This window comes from Oncorhynchus kisutch, linkage group LG27, assembly GCF_002021735.2.
Source record: "Oncorhynchus kisutch isolate 150728-3 linkage group LG27, Okis_V2, whole genome shotgun sequence".
NCBI classification, from domain to species: domain Eukaryota; kingdom Metazoa; phylum Chordata; class Actinopteri; order Salmoniformes; family Salmonidae; genus Oncorhynchus; species Oncorhynchus kisutch.
In genome coordinates, this window is record NC_034200.2 from 3,521,632 (window position 1) to 3,541,341 (window position 19,710).

Consider the following 19,710-nt stretch of genomic DNA (forward strand, 5'->3'; position numbering starts at 1 on the left):
GAGACAGAGAGAGAGAGACAGAGAGAGAGAGACCAGCGCGAGAAAGGCCAGTACAGCAGACAGAGAGAAGTAGCTAAAAAGTAGTAAGTAGTTGCAAAGTTGTTAATGATCTTCAATGCTAAAGTTGTTAATGATCTAAAATGCTAAAGTTGTTAATTATCTAAAATGCTAAAGTTTCTAGAAAAGGTTTCTAGAAAGTTTTGCCAATTAAAAAAACAAAAACAAAACAGAAATACATTATTTACATAAGTATTCAGACCCTTTGCTATGAGACTTGAAAATGAGCTCAGTTGCATCCTGTTTCCATGGATCATCCTTCAGATTTTTCTACAACTTTATTGGAGTCCACCTGTGGTAATTTCTATTGATTGGACATGATTTGGAAAGGCACACACCTGTGAGAATAAGGTCCCACAGTCTATATAAGGTCCCAAAGTTGACAGTGCATGTCAGAGCAAAAATCAAGCCATGAGGTCAAGAAAGGGTACCATTTCTGCAGCATTGAAGGTCCATAAGAACACAGTGGCCTCCATCATTCTTAAATGGAAGAAGTTTGTAAGCACCAAGACTCTTCCTAGAGCTGGCAGCCATGCCAAATTGAGCAATCGGGGCAGAAGGGCCTTGGTCAGGGAGGTGACCAAGAACCCGATTGTCACTCTGACAGAGCTCCAGAGTTCCTATGAGGACAACCATCTCTGCAGCACTCCACCAATCAGGCCTTTATGGTAGAGTGTCCAGACAGAAGCCACTCCTCAGGAAAATATGACAGCCCGCTTGGAGTTTGCCAAAAAACTCCTAAAAGGACTCTGACCACGAGAAACAAGATTCTCTGGTATGATGAAAACAAGATTGAACTCTTTGGCCTGAATGCCAAGCATCACTTCTGGAGGAAACCTGGCACCATCCCTACGGTGAGGCATGGTGGTGGCAGCTTCATGCTGTAGAGATGTTTTTCAGCAGCAGGGACTGGGAGACTAGTTAGGATCGAGGGAAAGATGAACGGAGCAAAGTACAGAGAGATCCTTGATGAAAACCTGCTCCAGAGCACTCAGGACCTCAGACTGGGCGAAGGTTCACCTTCCAACAGGACAACAAAACTAAAACACAGAGCCAGGACAAAGCAGGAGTGGCTTCGGGACAAGTCTCTAAATGTCCTTGAGTGGCCCAGCCAGAGCCTGGACTTGAACCTGATTGAACATCTCTGTGGAGACCTGAAAATAGCTGTGCAGCGACGCTCCCCATCCAACCTGACAGAGCTTCAGAGAATCTGCAGAGAAAAATGTGAGAAACTCCCCAAGTACAGGTGTGCTAAGTAGGGATGCACGATATATCGGTGAACATATTGGAATCGGACAATATTAGCTAACAATGCCAACATCGGCATCGGCCCGATGTCTAGTTTAACGCCAATATTAAAAACTGATGTCAAAGCTGACGTGCATACCTATATAACGTAGGTACATGACGTGATGACGCCACGTAACATTTAGCCTTACACGTGCAACACAGCATTCCTAACCTAGCCCACAATGTATGCTGTGTGGATCGAGCAGCCAACAAGTCCAGCAGTCATTTGAAAGAGTAAGAAAATTTCAGCGAGACAACTCAATGGCGAAATCCATTAACTACAAGATAATGGAATTCATTGCCCTTGAGAGACAACCATTCTCTGTCGTGGGTGACCAAGTGCGCAATTTTTCAGATGTTGCCGTACCGGAGTTACACAATAACAGCGTCACTGCTATTAGCGTCACGACTGACACTTGGACCAGCGATATCAGCCCCATGGGCATGCGGAGTCTGACAACACAGTAGGTCGTCGAGGATTTCGTACTGAGGAAAGTCATATTGTATGCTCATGAATGTGTTGGTTGTCATACCGCTGCTGCCATTTCAATGGCATTTGAGAACATGTTTGAAAACTTGGAAACATGAACACATTAGTTGGCTCCATTCGAACAACTGATTCGAGAAATAAGCTCATCAACTGTGCCTGCAGCAGACGTGATACCCTCTGTCATGGCACTGAAACGCCTGCTCAACAAAACTGCCGACACAGGCTGTGAACAAGAGCATGGTTCACAGGCTGTGAACTATGCTCGATGCTAGGTACAAGGACCGCTACTTCGATGCAGACAAGAAACAGGGTTTACGTGGAATGTTAGACACAGCTGGACAAGATGGAAACGGACACAGTGACAGTGCGCACAGAGGAAGAGAGGCCTGACATGTATGATGAAACCCTGGTTGAGACTGAACAAATGGACAATGAAACAGCACAGTGAAAGAAATAGGTTTTGATTATGTTTTACTGGTACTTGGGCCATATGTAAATCCTAATAAAATAACTTTTTGGTCAGTGTGTGTGTGTGTGTGTGTGTGTGTGTGTGTGTGTGTGTGTGTGTGTGTGTGTGTGTAACCTTTATTTAACTAGCCAAGTCAGTTAAGAACAAATTCTTATTTACAATGACGGCCTACCCCGGCCAAACCCAGACGATGATGGACCAATTGTGTGCCGCGTTACGCGACTCCCAATAACGGCCGGATGTGATACAACCTGGATTCGAACCAGGGACTGTAGTGCTAGAATGCTTAAAAAGGTCGCTAAAAGTTTAAATATCGGTATCTGTTTTTTGGGGGGGCAAATATTGGATATCAAAAATGTCATATTGGTGCATCACTAGTGCCAAGCTTGTAGCGTCATACCCAAGAAGAATCAAAGCCATAATCACTGCCAAAGGTGCTTCAACAAAGTACTGAGTAAAGGGTCTGAATACTTAAGTAATTGGTATATTTCAAAACGATTGAATCAATATTAGAATAAGGCTGGAACATAACAAAATGTGGGAAAAGGGAAGGGGTCTGAATACTTTCCGAATGTGCTGTTCATATGAAGTGGTTAAAAAACTAACATTATTGAAGTGACCAGTGTTCAATGTACATGGGGCATCAGTCTCGAAGGTGCAGGATTAAGTACTGGGTAGAAACAGTGACTCAAGTTCAGGGTACTGGTATAGTTCTTTCACTAACCATAAGTAGGTCTGTGTTCAGCTCCTTGAGGTGGTTCAAGCTGTTCATTGGCGGACTGCAGGAGTCATTATCCGACAGGACAATGACATCATCGTCTGGGGACAGGGAACACTTCTCCCTCTTTAAAGTGCTAATCAAAGAAGAAAAGAGTGATTCATTCTACACACAATACCCAATAATGACAAAGAAAAAACAGGTTTTTAGAAATGTTCGCTAATTAATAAAAATGAATAAACTGAAATATTACATAAGTATTCAGACCCTTTACTCAGTACTTTGTTGGTGCACCTTTGGCAGCAATTACAGCCTCGAGACTTCTTGGATATGACGATACATACTTGGCACTGGTCTTGAGCGCTCTGGAACAGGTTTTCATCAAGGATCTCTTTGTACTTTACGCCATTCATCTTTTTCTCTATCATAACTAGTCTCCCAGTCCCCGCCAATGATAAACATCCCCACAGCATGATGCTGCCACCACCATGCTTCACCGTAGGGATAGTGCCCGGTTTCCTCCAGACGAGATGTTTGGTATTCAGGCCAAAGAGTTCAATCTTATTTTCACCAAACCAGAGAATCTTGTTTCTCATGGTCTGAGAGTCCTTTAGGTGCCTTTTGGCAAACTCCAAGCGGGTTGTCATATGCATTTTACTGAGGAGTGGCTTCCATCTGGCCACTCTACCATAAAGGCCTGATTGGTGGAGTGCTACAGAGACGGTTGTCCTTCTGAAAAGTTCTCCCATCTCCACAGAGGAACTCTGGAGCTCTGTCAGAGTGACCATCGGGTTCTTGGTCACCTCTAGGAAGAGTCTTGTGGGTTCCAAACGTCTTCCATTTTTTAGAAGGATGGAGGCCACTGTGTTCTTGGGGACCTTCAATGCTGCAGGAATGTTTTGTTACCCTTCCCCAGATCTGTGCCTCGACACAATCCTGTCTCTGAGCTCTATAGACAATTCCTTCGACTTCATGGCTTGGTTTTTTCTCTGACATGCACTGTCAACTGTGGGACCTTGTATAGACAGGTATGTGCCTTTCCAAATCATGTCCAATCAATAGAATTTACCACAGGTGGACTCCAATCAAGTTGTAGATACATCAAGGACGATCAATGTAAACAAGATGCACCCGAGTTAAATTTCGAGTCTCATAGAAAACGGTGTGAATACTTATGCCAATAAGTTTTTATTTTTAATAAATGTGCAAAAATGACTAACAACCTGTTTTCACTTTCTCTTCATGGGATTTTGTGTGTAGACTGATGAAGGAAAAAGTAAATTGATACATTTTAGAATAAGGCTGTAATGTAACAAAATGTTGAAAAGGGGAAGGGGTATGAATACTTTCCGAATGCACTGTATGTATAGCACATTATCAAGTCATTGAGTGTTAATGAAAAATCGTTTTTTGGGATGGGGGGAATAGGTGAGGATATTGAGAAAGGAGGGTCAATTATCCAGTTTTAGACCGTGAAATGCTACCTTACAAGCCGTTAACTCTAATTTTTGAACTGTATTGTTGGTTAAGAAAATATTTACGAAATAAACTAAAGTAAAAGATTTAATAAAAAGTAACAAAATAACAACAACAACAAGGCTATATACAGGGGGTACCGGTAACGAGTCAATGTGAGGGGATACAGGTTAGTCGAGGTCATTTGTACATGTAGGTAAAGCGACTACACATAGATAATAAAACAGGGGGTCAATGTAAATATTGCAGGTGGCCATTTGATTAATAGTTCAGCAGTCTTATGGGGCTTGGGGGTAGAAGCTATTAAGGAGCCTTTTGGACCAAGACTTTGTGCTCTGGTACTGCTTGCTGTGGGGTAGCAGAGAGAACAGTCCATGACTTGGTTGACTGGAGTCTTTGAACATTTTTTGGGTCTTCCTCTGACACTGCCTAGTATATAGGTCTTGGATGTCAGGAAGCTGGGGCCCAGTGATGTACTAGGCCGTACGCACTAGCCTCTGTAGCACGTTAAGGTCAGATGCCGAGCAGTTGCCATACCAGGCGGTGATGCAACCAGTCAGGATGCTCTCGGTGGTGCAGCTGTAGAACTTTGAGGATCTGGGGACCCGTGCCAAATCTTTTCAGTCTCCTGAAGGCAAAAATATGTGCCATCTTCATGACTGTCTTGGTGTGTTTGGACCATGATAGTTTGTTGGTGATGTGGACACCAAGGAATTTGAATCTCTCGACCTGCTCCACTGCATCCCCGTCGATGTTAACGGGGGCCTGAAAGGCCCTCCTTTTCCTGTAGTCCACGATTAGCTCCTTTGTCTTGCTCATATTAGGGAGCGGTTGTTGTCCTGGCACCACACTGGTCTCTGACCTCCTTCCGATATGCTGTCTCATCATTGTCGGTGATCAGGCCTACCACTGTTGTGTCATTGGCAAACTTAAGGATGGTATTGGAGTCGTGAAAAGGGAGTGCAGGAGGGCATTGAGCACGCAACCCTGAAGGGCACCAGTGTTGAGGATCAGCGTGGCAGATGTGTTGTTGCCTACCCTTACCACCTGGGGGTGGCCCGTCAGGAAGTCCAGGTGCAGAGGGAGGTGTTTAGTCCCAGGGTCCTTAGCATAATGATGAGCTTTGTGGGCACTATGGTGTTGAAGCTGAGCTGTAGTCAATGAACAGCATTCTCACATAGGTGTTCCTTTTGTCCAGGTGGGAAAAGGCAGTGTGGAGTGCAATAGAGATTGCGTTATCTGTGGATCTGTTGGGGCAGTATGTGAATTGGAGTGGGTCTAGCGTTTCTGGGATGATGATGTTGATGTGAGCCATGACCAGCCTTTCTAAGCACTTCATGGCTAACGACATGAGTGCTACGGTGCAGTAGTCATTTAGGCAGGTTACCATCGCTTTCTTGAGCACAAGGACTATGGTGGTCTGCTTGAAACAGGTACTACAGACTCGGTCAGGGAGAGGTTGAAAATGTCAGTGAAGACACTTGCCAGTTGGTCTGCGCATGCTCTGAGTACACGTCCTGGTAATCCGTCTGGCCCTGCGGTCTTGTGAATGTTAACCTGTTTAAAGTTCTTGCTCACATTGGCTACGGAGAGCGTGATCACACAGTCATCCGGAACAGCTGGTGCTCTCATGCATGCTTTAGTGTTGCTTGCCTAGAAGCGATCATAAAAAAAGGTATTTAGCTGGTCTGGTAGGCTTGCATCACTGGGCAGCTTGCAGCTGGGTTTCCCTTTGTTGTCCGTAAATGTTTGCAAGCCCTGCCACAGCCACTGAGTGTCAGAGCCGGTGTAGTAGGATTCGATCTTACTCCTGTATTGACGCTTTGCCCGTTTGATGGTTTGTCTGAGGGCATAGTGGGATTTCTTATAAGCAGCAGCTCTAGCCTTTAGCTCGGTGTAGATGTTGCCTGTAATCCATGGGTTCTGGTTGGGATATGTACATACTGTGGGGACGACGTTGTCAATTCACTTATTGATGAAGCCGGTGACTGAGGTGCTATACTCCTCAATGCCATTGGATAAATCCCGGAACACATTCCAGTCTGTGTTAGCAAAACAGTCCTGTAGCATAGCATCTGCGCCATCTGACCACTTCCATATTGAGCGAGTCACTTGTAATTCTTGCTTTAGTTTTGCTTGTAAGCAGGAATCAGGAGGATAGAATCATGGTCAGATTTGCCAAATGGAGGGTGAGGGAGAGCTTTGTATGAGTCTCTGTTTTTTCCTCTGGTTGCAGATGGGAAATGAGGTTAAACGGATTTAAGTTTTCCTGCATTAAAGTCCCCGGCCACTAGGAGCGGCGCTTCTGGATGAGCATTTTCTTATGGCCTTATACAGCTCATTGAGTGCGGTCTTAGTGCCAGTATCGGTTTGCGGTGGTAGATCGATGGCTACGAATAATATTGATGAAAACTCTCTTGGTAGATTGTGTAGTCTACAGCTTATCGTGAGGTACTCTACCTCAGGTGAGGAATACCTCAAGACTTATTCCATATTTGACATCGCGCACCAACTGTTATTGACAAATAGACACACACTCCTGCCCCTCGTCTTTCCAGACCAAGCTGTTCTGTCCTGCCGATGCATGGAAAACCTAGCCAGCTGTATGTTATCCGTGTCGTCGTTCAGCCACGACTCGGTGAAACATAAGATATTACAGTTTTTAATGTCCCGTTGGTAGGATAGTCCCGATCGAAGATCATCCACTTTTTATTTTCCAGTGATTGCACATTGGCCAATAGAACGGATGGTAAAGGCAGGTTTACCCACTCGCCAATTAATTCTCACAAGGCACCCCGCCCCCTGTATTTCCATCATTTCTTCAAGCTGATGACGGTGATTTGGGCCTGGCCTTCACGTCGGACTCATTAAAGAAAGAATCTCTGTCCAGTTCGAGGTGAGTAATCGCTGTTCTGATATCCAGAAGCTCTTTTCGGTCATAAGGGACGGTAGCAGAAATATTATGTACAAAATGAGTTACAAGCAAAATAGCACTGTTGGTTAGGAGCCCGTAAAACGGCAGCTATCCCCTCCGGCGCCATTATTCATTACGCTGCTGCTACTGTTTATTATCTATCCTGATTGCCTAGTCACTTTTACCCCTACCTACATGTACACACAGTATTACCTCAATTACCTCATAACCCCAGCACATTGACTCAGTACCGGTACTCCTTGTATATTATTGTTATTTTATTGTGTTAGTATCTTTATTGTTGTTGTTGCAAATTGTCATACATCTTAACTCTGCATTGCTGGGAAAGGGCTCGTAAGTAAGCATTTCATGGTCAATTCTACATCCATTGTATTCTGCACGTGACAAATCAATTTGATTTGATAAGGAGTAGCAGGGTTTGTATTGGAAGACTACCAGTTTATATCTGTTGTATGTCCGACCCGGGTCCAGAAGCCTCTGTGGGCTTGCCAGTTGCCGCTAGTCTAATGACATTCTGTTTGAGTTTGATCAGCATCAATGAAATGTGGATTGCTGTAAACATTTATGGATATGAATAACCCAGTTTAGATTGGAAAATGAAAGTTAAATGTAGAGTAAATGATGAACTCGAATGAGACAGATTGTCAATCCTCAGAAGTGGGCATTACAATACGCAGCCTTCTCCTCCCCAGGGCTTAGCACCTTGAGAGTGTGTGTGTGTCGCCCCATTACCACTTCCTGTGGATTAATCACTCATCCAAAGCAGGTCCAAAACATGACCCTCCACTCAGGCATCATCACGTGACCCTGCCTCTCACGCCCCCCCCCCCTTCCTTCCACAGTGGAAACCATGGCAACGGCTGGTTGGAACCGGTTTGTGACAACACAGGCTTCATTTTGTGGAGGGGAGTTTTAGGGTTCAGGTGGTGACAGGGGAAATGGAGGGAGGGCCAGACACTGGAAGTTTTGAAGGACAGTTTTCTTTTAAAAAACTACACCCCCCCCCCCAATAATAGGTACTCCGTTCAATAAAAGCTATTTAGATAACAATTACAAAATATTCTTAAAAACATACTCTCATTGATCTCACACTATGCCCCCCTCCCCCCCACCACACACCAAACTGGTTTTAGAGACTTGACTTCAGTCAGAACAGAATTCTAAAACTAACTAAGTGCCATCTTGAAACTACTTGAGTAGACAGGGAAACTGACCTCAAGTCAGTTTTGAATGGCATAGAGTAAATGGTACTAGAACTATAGTAAAAGGAGCTGATCTCACATCAGTTTATAATAAATAGTGTGGTCTCACCCTCTAGAGGTGCTCATGTCCAGCGCCTGCTCTCTTGTCTGGACCTCAACTTTAATGGTAGCCTTCACCTCCGTTGCAGTGATCATACCACTAGCCACCATCGGTTCCGACTTCACGATCCTGTTCCGCCCGCTGTGGTCATTCCTCTCAGTCCGGTTGTTTAAGCTTGGATCTGACCGTTTCGGGGCCCAGTCCCGCTCTGGCTCCTTTGCTGGTTGGGATGGTAACACTAGCGATAATTTTAACTTGGGTAGTTCTGGTGCCTTCTCAGGCATGACCACATGTTTAAATTGGTCTAGGTCATCTTTTGTGGTTTCGGGTTGTGGTTTCGGTTTAGTTGAGCTCTCATCATCCTGGTCTGGAGCTCCAGTCTCTGCCCGGTCTAGTTTGGGCTTCTTGCGGTCAGACTCAGTGGGAGGGACTTCTCTCACTAGCGCCCTCTTCTGACTGCGCGTCCGGCGAACAGCCTCCTCAGACATCCCCCTACAAAGAGACAGAAGAAGACTTGGTCAGACATTCACTTGAATAGACAAAGCTGACAACAATAGACAGTAAAGCATATAGCCTTGGACCAGGATGGGTATAGCTGACCTCAAATCAGTTGTAAAACATAACGTCTATAGAACATGGACAGGCATAGCTGACCTTGAATCCCTTTTTAGACATAAAGCCCAGCTGACCTTGAAGCATTTACTGAGGACAGAGGCAAAACACAACGCCAGATTCAGTCCCTCTCTATTAAGCTCGCTAAGTGGGCTCCCGATGTTGTCCTGTGGAACAGAATGGAGACAGACTTCTTTCTCTCGCTCTCTCCTCTCCCTTGTCTGTCAATGCGACCGATGGCTATGGGATTGGAACACACATGACCACCTTGGTGCCCACTACCCAGATGCTAGCGGGTCTTAATCCCTACCTCCCGTTTACACACACACAGCGATAGGGAAACAGACAGACAGAGGAGGTGCCAGGAAACAAGAAGTTGAGAGACTTGACTAGACTGAGACAAGACTAGACTGTCTGTAGGAGATACTCCGAGACTAATCACAGTCATACTAAGAAACAGACAGACAGTAGTGTGAGGAGTTGTGTCCTGCGTCATACATGTGGACTGGGGTCCCACTGCTGTCCTCCATAAATAAACAGAACACTCACTCACTCAGGCCCCTTGTCTGCCCAGTGACGCACGGCAGGAAGCTACGGCTTCGGGAAAAAACTGCCACATTAACCCTTTCACCACCCTCCTTTTTCCTTTTCTCAGAACAGGGTAGTTATGGCGGCAAATATGCAGAACACACTCATGGCTGTACCTGGGCCACACAGACGCGCTCACACATCTCATCTGATAAAAGAAAGCTGACTCAAGTTGTTTTCAACCTCTCTGACATCACTGAGGCACACATGACCCTTCCCAGGATTCATAGGGAGACACAAAGCACTTTTTCTAAGAACCAGTCTAAACCGGTTGGCGAGTGATTGTGTGTGTGTGTGTGTGTGTGTGTGAGTGAGGCTGAAGCAGTTTTTAACCCTTTGAGGTCCAGAACGGAAACTCAGTTTCTACACTAACAGATGCTTGTATTAGGGATAGGGAGTGAGAGAGGGGGGGGGGGGGGGGAGACGAGAGGAAGGGGGGAAAAGGGGGGGGGGGGGGAGTTGAGGGAGGTAGCGTTCCAAAACACACGTCTGCCGGGAAGATGAGGGAAGGAAAAAAAGGAGGGAGGAATAAATCGCCCAAAATACTGAAGCACACTCATGTCTGCTGCTGTCAAGACTACAACTCTGGGTAGAACTTTTCTGTAGGCACTAGGCAGTAGGGCCGACAAGGCACAGGTCTAGGATCAGCTCACCCTCCTCAAATCCTAAACTCATCTATTAGGGCAGAAAACGCTAAACTAACTTTCGATTAGTGTCAAACTCATTTTCGATTCTCCCTGACTGTCTATGAACGTAAGTCCATTATCATTTCTACACCGTTTGGTTTCAGTCATTTTAAAGTATATTTAGTTAATTTCCCACCCCTGGTTTAAAGTCTACTTGATCCTATTGTTACAGTGAAAAGTGCAGTGTCACTGTCCATAGACTGTAGTGGAAGTTGACCCCGTCAGCAGCCGGCCCAAGGGCAGTTCAGCTTTTTAACAGGGAAGGTTCTGAATGACGTAATGGCAGACATGTATCAGGTTACATCTCTATGGCAGCTCACACACATCCACCAAGATGATAGGTCCATCAGAAAGCTCTCCCCCTTCGCTACACACAGGAAAGAGAAAGGGGGATACCTAGTCAGTTGCACAACTGAATGCATTCAACTGAAATGTGTCTTCTGCATTTAACCCAACCCCTCTGAATCAGAGAGGTGCGGGGGGCTGCCATAATCAACATCCACATCTTCGGCGCCCAGGGAACAGTGGATTAACTGCTTTGCTCCGGGGCAGAACGACTGATTTTTACCTCGTCAGTTCGGGAATCAATCCAGCAACCCCAACGCTCTAACCACTAGGCTACCAGGTCTACATCGGCATGATCTTTATCATCACCAACATCATCTCCACCATCACCTTTGGAAGTTGACCGCTGGTTCTCTTATACAACAGTTATCAGCCAATAACAACACACAATCAGGCCTCTGCACAATAACCTAACGTAGCAGGCGTCTTCCCCACAGTAACAGTACGTACATACCCAAACCAGAAGCCATGGATTACAGGCAACATCCGCACTGAGCTAAAGGGTAGAGCTGCCGCTTTCAAGGAGAGGGACAACTTGAAAGTGTCTTCACTGACATTTTCAACCTCTCCCTGACCAATTCTGTAATACCAAAATGTTTCAAGCAGACCACCATAATCCCTGTGCCCAAGAACACCAAGGTAACCTGCCTAAATAAACTACTGACCTGTAGCACTCACGTCTGTAGCCAAAAAGTGCTTTGAAAGGCTGGTCATTGGCTCACATCAATACCATTATCCCAGAAACCCTAGACCCACTCCAATTAGCATACCACCCCAACAGATCCACAGATGACGCAATCTCTATCGCACTCCACACTGCCCTTTCCCACCTGGACAAAAGGAACACCTATGTGAGAATGCTATTCATTGACTACAGCTCAGCGTTCAACACCATATTGCCCACAAAGCTCATCACTAAGCTAAGGACCCTGGGACTAAACACCTCCCTCTGCAACTGGATCCTGGACTTCCTGATGGGCCGCCCCCAGTTGGTAAGGGTAGGTAACAACAAATCCGCCATGCTGATCCTCAACACGGGGGCCCCTCAGGGATACGTGCTCAGTCCACCCTTGTACTCCCTGTTCACCCATGGCCAGGCACGACTACAACATCAATATTACGTTTGCCGGCTACACAACAGTGGTAGGCCTGATCACCAACAATGATGAGACAGCCTATATGGAGGAGGTCAGAGACCTGGCAGTGTGGTGCCAGGATAGCAACCTCTCCCTCAACGTGATCAAGACAAAGGAGATGATCGTGGACTACAGGAAAAGGAGGGCAGAGCACGCCCCCATTCTCATCAACAGGGCTGTAGTGGAGCAGGTTGAGACCTTCCAAGATACTTGGCGTCGACATCACCAATGAACTACCATGGTCCAAACACACGAAGACAGTCGTGAAGAGGGCACGACAAAGCCTATTCCCCCTCAGGAGACTGAAAAGATTTGGCATGGGTCCCCTGATCAGATGACTGGTTGCATCACCGCCTGGTATGGCAACTGCTCGGCCTCCGACCGCAAGGCACTACAGAGGGTAGTGTGTACAGACCAGTACATCACTGGGGCCAAGCTTTCTGCCATCCAGGACCTCTATATCTATATATGCATTGTCATCATCTGACTGCAAGGCACTACAGAGGGTAGTGTGTACAGACCAGTACATCACTGGGGCCAAGCTCTCTATATCTATATATGCATTGTGATATAAAGAAGACCACAAAAATGGCCAAAATCTCCAGCCACCCTAGTCTGTTCTCTCTGCTACCAAGTCTAGGTCCAAAAGGATTCTTAACAGCTTCTACCCCAAAGTTATTTTTCTATTTCCTTCAATTTATTATTATTAATATATATATTTTTTAACTTCAGTTTATATTTTAGTAAATACTTTAACATTTACTTTTCTTAAAACTAGATTGTTGGGTAAGAGCTTGTAAGTAATAATTTCACTGTAATGTCACTGTTGTATTCAGCACGTGACAAATATGTGACAAAGCAAGGCACGTCCAAAAGCGACATGTTTCACCGGGGACTGTAAACAGCGAGGCACGTCCAAAAGCGACATGTTTCACCGGGGACTGTAAACAGCGAGGCACGTCCAAAAGCAACATGTTACACCGGGGACTGTAAACAGCGAGGCACGTCCAAAAGCAACATGTTTCACCGGGGACTGTAAACAGCAAGGCACGTCCAAAAGCAACATGTTTTACCGGGGACTGTAAACAGCGAGGCACGTCCAAAAGCAACATGTTTTACCGGGGACTGTAAACAGCGAGGCACGTCCAAAAGCAACATGTTTCACCGGGGACTGTAAACAGCGAGGCACGTCCAAAAGCAACATGTTTCACCGGGGACTGTAAACAGCGAGGCACGTCCAAAAGCAACCTGTTTCAACGGGGACTGTAAACAGCGAGGCACGTCCAAAAGCAACATGTTTCACCGGGGACTGTAAACAGTGAGGCACGTCCAAAAGCAACCTGTTTCAACGGGGACTGTAAACAGCGAGGCACGTCCAAAAGCAACATGTTTCACCGGGGACTGTAAACTGCGAGGCACGTCCAAAAGCAACATGTTTCACCGGGGACTGTAAACAGCGAGGCACATCCAAAAGCAACATATTTCACCGGGGACTGTAAACAGCGAGGCACGTCCAAAAGCCACATATTTCACCGGGGACTGTAAACAGCGAGGCACGTCCAAAAGCAACATATTTCACCGGGGACTGTAAACAGCGAGGCACGTCCAAAAGCAACATGTTTCACCGGGGACTGTAAACAGCGAGGCACATCCAAAAGCAACATATTTCACCGGGGACTGTAAACAGCGAGGCACGTCCAAAAGCAACATATTTCACCGGGGACTGTAAACTGCGAGGCACGTCCAAAAGCAACATGTTTCACCGGGGACTGTAAACAGCGAGGCACATCCAAAAGCAACATATTTCACCGGGGACTGTAAACAGCGAGGCACGTCCAAAAGCCACATATTTCACCGGGGACTGTAAACAGCGAGGCACGTCCAAAAGCAACATATTTCACCGGGGACTGTAAACAGCGAGGCACATCCAAAAGCAACATATTTCACCGGGGACTGTAAACAGCGAGGCACGTCCAAAAGCAACATATTTCACCGGGGACTGTAAACTGCGAGGCACGTCCAAAAGCAACATGTTTCACCGGGGACTGTAAACAGCGAGGCACATCCAAAAGCAACATATTTCACCGGGGACTGTAAACAGCGAGGCACGTCCAAAAGCCACATATTTCACCGGGGACTGTAAACAGCGAGGCACGTCCAAAAGCAACATATTTCACCGGGGACTGTAAACAGCGAGGCACGTCCAAAAGCAACATGTTTCACCGGGGACTGTAAACAGCGAGGCACGTCCAAAAGCAACATATTTCACCGGGGACTGTAAACAGCGAGGCACGTCCAAAAGCAACATATTTCACCGGGGACTGTAAACAGCGAGGCACGTCCAAAAGCAACATATTTCACCGGGGACTGTAAACAGCGAGGCACGTCCAAAAGCAGAAGTTACGTTACAGGGTTTCTTCCTTTTCCCCTGAAAACCAGACTTTTGCAGATTACGCTGAGGGTGTCTGCACAACCACCACCGACCAATAGGAGTTAACACAGCGTCTCCGTCTGAATCACTGCATCTGTTTGTTTTGTGGTATTTCAGTCCTTTGTCTCCGTGACATCTTGTCCTTCCTGACCAAATTATACTATTTTTGTTTACTCCGCTATTCACCCAATCTCTGTACGTCCCTGTCCAACTAGGCCTAATTGTATACAAGATGTTGAAGATTGTTTTGAGTATCATATCTATATCATTTTGTTCTGATATCCAAGTATCAACTTTAGGACATCATCAACACACAACATGGAGAAAACAGGAAACAGGCTACTTGACAGGTTGATTCCAACTATTGGATAAAGATGTAGGTATGCTTGTAATGATATTGCTGATTTTCCAAGATCAGGTAATCAGCAAAAAACTAAATCTCAGCAGCAGCCATCTGCAGCCACATCAGTCTTCAGCCTGCTGTTTACTCACCAATACAGACCTTAACCCAGGTGAGAAGACATTTTTCAATCCGCACTGCGGGATTCAACCCATCTCAAAGGATCTATGCAGAGCCACACGTTATGATAGCTCTAGAATCCTGGTTGGCCCTGGCATTTTGCCAACATAAAGCTCCTCTAAAACACATGTGATCTTTAAAAATAACAGGGGGGGGGGACTGAGACCCTTCTCTATGTATTAAACCATGTCTAATCTTCTCTTTCAGACTAGATTTTAGGCCTATAATGACAGACAAAAAGACAGACATTTTTTGTCACATATGAAGACAGTCTTAATAACCCTTTCTGCCTAATTAATCGGCTAACGGATGAGATGGGGTTTTACGTACTGAGGGTGAGCGGCAGATCTTCCAAGTCTTAAGGCATCAGCATGCTTCAATGTGCTCGCATACTCCCTTAAAAGACCTTTGCTTGAAACAAGGTGCAATAGTACTGTTTGTCCATTTTGAGATGCCATACCCAGTATACTCTTCCTCAAAATAGTCCAAATTAATTTAATATAACTCAAGAAATGTCATAAATTTTGACGTTTCCGCGGAGATCTCAATCACGCAATTTTACAGCTAACTAAGATGTCTGGTGCAGTATTTCACACTGACATTTTTGTTGTTGCATTAAAACTAGTCACCTCCTTGAATGACAACAAAGACTTATTGAAGAATCCCTACTGTTGACCAATCACCGATGAAGGGGCGTAGACTTTGGCTACTGAACGAGGTGTCTCTCATTGAATAATGACAAAGACTTATTGAAGAATCCCTACTGTTGACCAATCACCGATGAAGGGGCGTAGACTTTGGCTACTGAACGAGGTGTCTCTCATTGAATAATGAGAAAGACTTATTGAAGAATCCCTACTGTTGACCAATCACTGATGAAGGGGCGTAGACTTCGGCTACTGAACGAGGTGTCTCTCATTGAATAATGAGAAAGACTTATTGAAGAATCCCTACTGTTGACCAATCACCGATGAAGGGGGGTAGACTTTTTAGCTTGCCTCAAGAATAAATGTCATGTGCCCGGATAGCTGAAAAAACCCTTAGCAAAGTCCAAAACGTCACAAAATGTCATCATAATATATGCACAAACTCATTCGGTTGGGAAGCACGAAGACGCCTTTAGTCAGTCCTGTGACTGTATGGGGTCAGGGCCAACACAGAGGAGCCAAAAGTCTGGCCTTTCACCCTAGGCTTTACCCTGTTAAACCTATGTCCAATGGTATGTTGGACAGAAAAGTTGGTAAAAGGTGATAGAGAGAAAATGTATAGTATTTCAATGAGCTGCTTGGATGAGCTACAGTACCTCCCTCTAAGCTACTTCAACATTCTACACTGATAGCTGACGGCTAGGTTTTTCAGAACTGGTAGGTTACTTTAGTTACGAGTTACCTGTCCAAACTTGAAATCAGTAATGTAAATTTCGGATTACCCTAACTCAGTAACATTATCTGATTACTTTAAGTTACTTTTAGATTACTTTCCCTTGAGGAGGCGAAGGTTAGTGTTTTTCATCATCATTCATCACTAGCTTGCACTGCCCCAAACTCAGTAACATAATCTGATTACTTTAAGTTACTTTTAGATTACTTTCCCTTGAGGAGGCGAAGGTTAGTGTTTTTCATCATCATTCATCACTAGCTTGCACTGCCCCAAACTCAGTAACATAATCTGATTACTTTAAGTTACTTTTAGATTACTTTCCCTTGAGGAGGCGAAGGTTAGTGTTTTTCATCATCATTCATCACTAGCTTGCACTGCCCCAAGTCATAAAATCAGATTTTTTAAAACCTAACCTTAACCCCACTGCTAACCCTAATGCTTAACCCCTAACCTTAAATTGACACCAAAAAGCACATTTTTGTTTTCAGAATTTTTACAATATACCCATTATGACTTTGCAGCTGGCCCCTTTAGAGGAAATCGCTCAGTTCTGGCTTTTTCCTAACGTACTGCTTTCTACTACAGATAAGCCTATTAATACGATTAGGTTATATCTTTACATTTAAAAACAATCTGATTTCCAGTCATTCCAACTAATTGAATACCCCTTGATCTTCAAGAATAGAACTTGGAAATATGGAAACATAGATTGAAGGAGTCAAAAGGCCCTTTAAACAAGACTTATCATTTATGATTCATTTGAAGGATATGCATTATTATATAGATGAGCTTCCCATATTATGGTCACTTATTTACCTGAGCCATGATTGACCTCTCTTGAACCCGCCCACTCTACTGGGAAGCAAAAGTCAATATGGGGAGGTAGTTATATGGGGAAGCTAGTGGGGGGGGGGGGGTACTAGCACTGGTTGGAGGCTACACAATTTCCAACCACTACCAACACATTTCATATGATCCTTTACACATAACACACTGATGTACAAAAGGCATTGCATTGTTCCTGAAAGTTGACTTTATATATGAATGAAGACGTGTGGCAAACTACAGGACACTGGATGTAAAGGAACAAAGGAACAAAAAGGTATTCTTATGGCAGTGGATAATTTAGACTTGGAAGCCACTACATCAAGTTGGAAAATGTACACGCTATAGATTTCACACGCCAGTAAACGGCTATTGTGAAACAAAGCACAAGGAGTGCATGAAATAATGGAATGCCGACGTGGGATGTATGAATAAACAAAGGGCTTGTGGGTGTAAAAGCTATCGATAAATAGATTGTGTGTTACAGGGTTTAATAACTACATGGAATAAATACATTTTTGCTGTTTTTTTTTTATTATTAACCCCCAGCTCGCTACACTTTGATTTTATCCGCTATTGAACACAGTATATTACGTCTTCAATTTTATTGATTATTTACGTTTTAAGATACCTAAAGTTGTTTGAAATGTTTGGACCAAGTTTACAGGAAAGTAGTTTGGACAGAGTTTACAGGTAACTTATTAGATCATTTGTAGTTATGTTGGGCGAGTTGGAACCGGTGTTTTTCTGAATCAAATGCGCCAAATAAATGGACATTTTGGGGATATAACGAAGGAATTTATCGAACAAAAGGACCATTTGTGATGTTTATGGGACATTTTGGAGTGCCAACAGAAGAAGATCCTCAAAAGGTAAGGCATGAATTATATCGTCATTTCTGACTTTAGTGTCACACCTCCCTGGTTGAAAATGATTTGTTTTGCGTTTGTATGATGAGGCACTGTCCTCAGATAATCGCATGGTTTGCTTTCGCCGTAAAGCCTTTTTTAATTCTGACACGGTGGCTGGATTAACAAGAAGTTAAGCTTTATTTTGGTGTATTTGCACTTGTGATTTTATGAATTTAATTTGAATTTCGCTCTGCAATTTCACCGGATGTTGTTGAAACAGCCGTAACAGGTTATCCTCAATAATGACAAAACTAAAATAATTGTGTTTTCTAAAGCAAGAAATAGATCTCTGAACCTTTCACCTATTACGACCTGTCAGGGCAATGAGATTGAGACTGTAAACTCATATATATCTTGGAATTTTAATTGATGACGGCCTCTTTTAAATTGCATATTCAACAACTTACAAAAAAATTGAATCGGAAGTTGGGATTTTATTTTAGCATTGAGATTTATTTTAAACTGCAAAACCCTTACACACCACTGCACTTTATATACCAGGGTTGGCTGGCCTTCTCTAGTCAATCGTAGACTCAGTCACTGGTATACGTTTATTTACAAAGCCATTTGGGTTTAGTACCTTTTTATTTGGGCATTGTTATTGTTCAGAAATGTGGTGGGTACTCTCTTCGTTCGCAGGGCTTTATCCTGCTAACTGTTCCAAATGTCCGAACTGAACTTGGTAAAAAGGGCTTTTATGTACTCCGCGCCATCAGCTTGGAACTAGAGGTCGACCGATTAATCGGAATGGCCGATTAATTAGGGCCGATTTCAAGTTTTCATAACAATTGGAAATCGGTATTTTTGGCCGCTGATTTTGACAAATTAAAAAAAAAAAAAAAAATGTATTTAACTAGGCAAATCAGTTAAGAACACATTCTTATTTTCAATGACGGCCTAGGAACGGTGGGTTAACTACCTTGTTGAGGGGCAGAATGACAGATTTTCAACTTGTCAGCTCAAGGGATCCAATCTTGCAACCTTACAGTTAACTTATCCAACGCTATAACCACCTGCCTCTCGTTGCACTCCACAGGGAGTCTGCCTGTTACGCGAATGCAGTAGAAGCCAAGGTAAGTTGCTAGCTAGCATTAAACTTATCTTATAAAAAACAATCAATCAATCATAATCACGAGTTATAACTACACATGGTTGATGATATTACTAGTTTATCTAGTGTGTCCTGCTTTGCATATAATCGATGCAACGCTGGGGGATGATTTAACAAAAGCACATTTGCGAAAAAAACACAATCGTTGGACGACTGTACCTAACCATAAACACCAATGCCTTTCTTAAAATCAATACACAGAAGTATATATTTTTAAACCTGCATATTTAGCTAAAAGAAATCCAGGTTAGCAGGCAATATTAACCAGGTGAAATTGTGTAACTTCTCTTGCGTTCATTGCACGCAGAGTCAGGGTATATGCAACAGTTTGGGTGGCCTGGCTCATTGCGAACTAATTTGCCAAAATTTACGTAATTATGATATAACATTGAAGGTTGTGCTATGTAACAAGAATATTTAGACTTAGG

The 19,710-nt window shown here is 44.2% G+C and overlaps 1 protein-coding gene across 6 annotated transcripts in view; it reads right to left on the minus strand.

Moving 5' to 3' along the window:
* The window catches only part of LOC109871994 (transcriptional repressor p66-alpha-like), a 62,222-nt gene that overhangs the window by 24,656 nt on the left and 17,856 nt on the right, over nt 1-19,710 (minus strand). For 4 of the 6 annotated variants that reach the window (XM_031806981.1, XM_031806980.1, XM_031806979.1 and 1 more), the window contains exons 2-3: nt 8,747-9,229; nt 3,031-3,160 (exon numbers count right to left, since the gene is read on the minus strand). In XM_031806981.1, the coding sequence (XP_031662841.1) occupies nt 3,031-3,160; nt 8,747-9,225 (609 nt within the window). In that variant the 5' untranslated portion in view covers nt 9,226-9,229. Of the gene's footprint in view, nt 1-3,030; nt 3,161-4,247; nt 4,286-8,746; nt 9,230-19,710 lie in introns of those variants that run through there. The other 2 variants (XM_031806982.1, XM_020463059.2) reach the window with 2 other exon arrangements.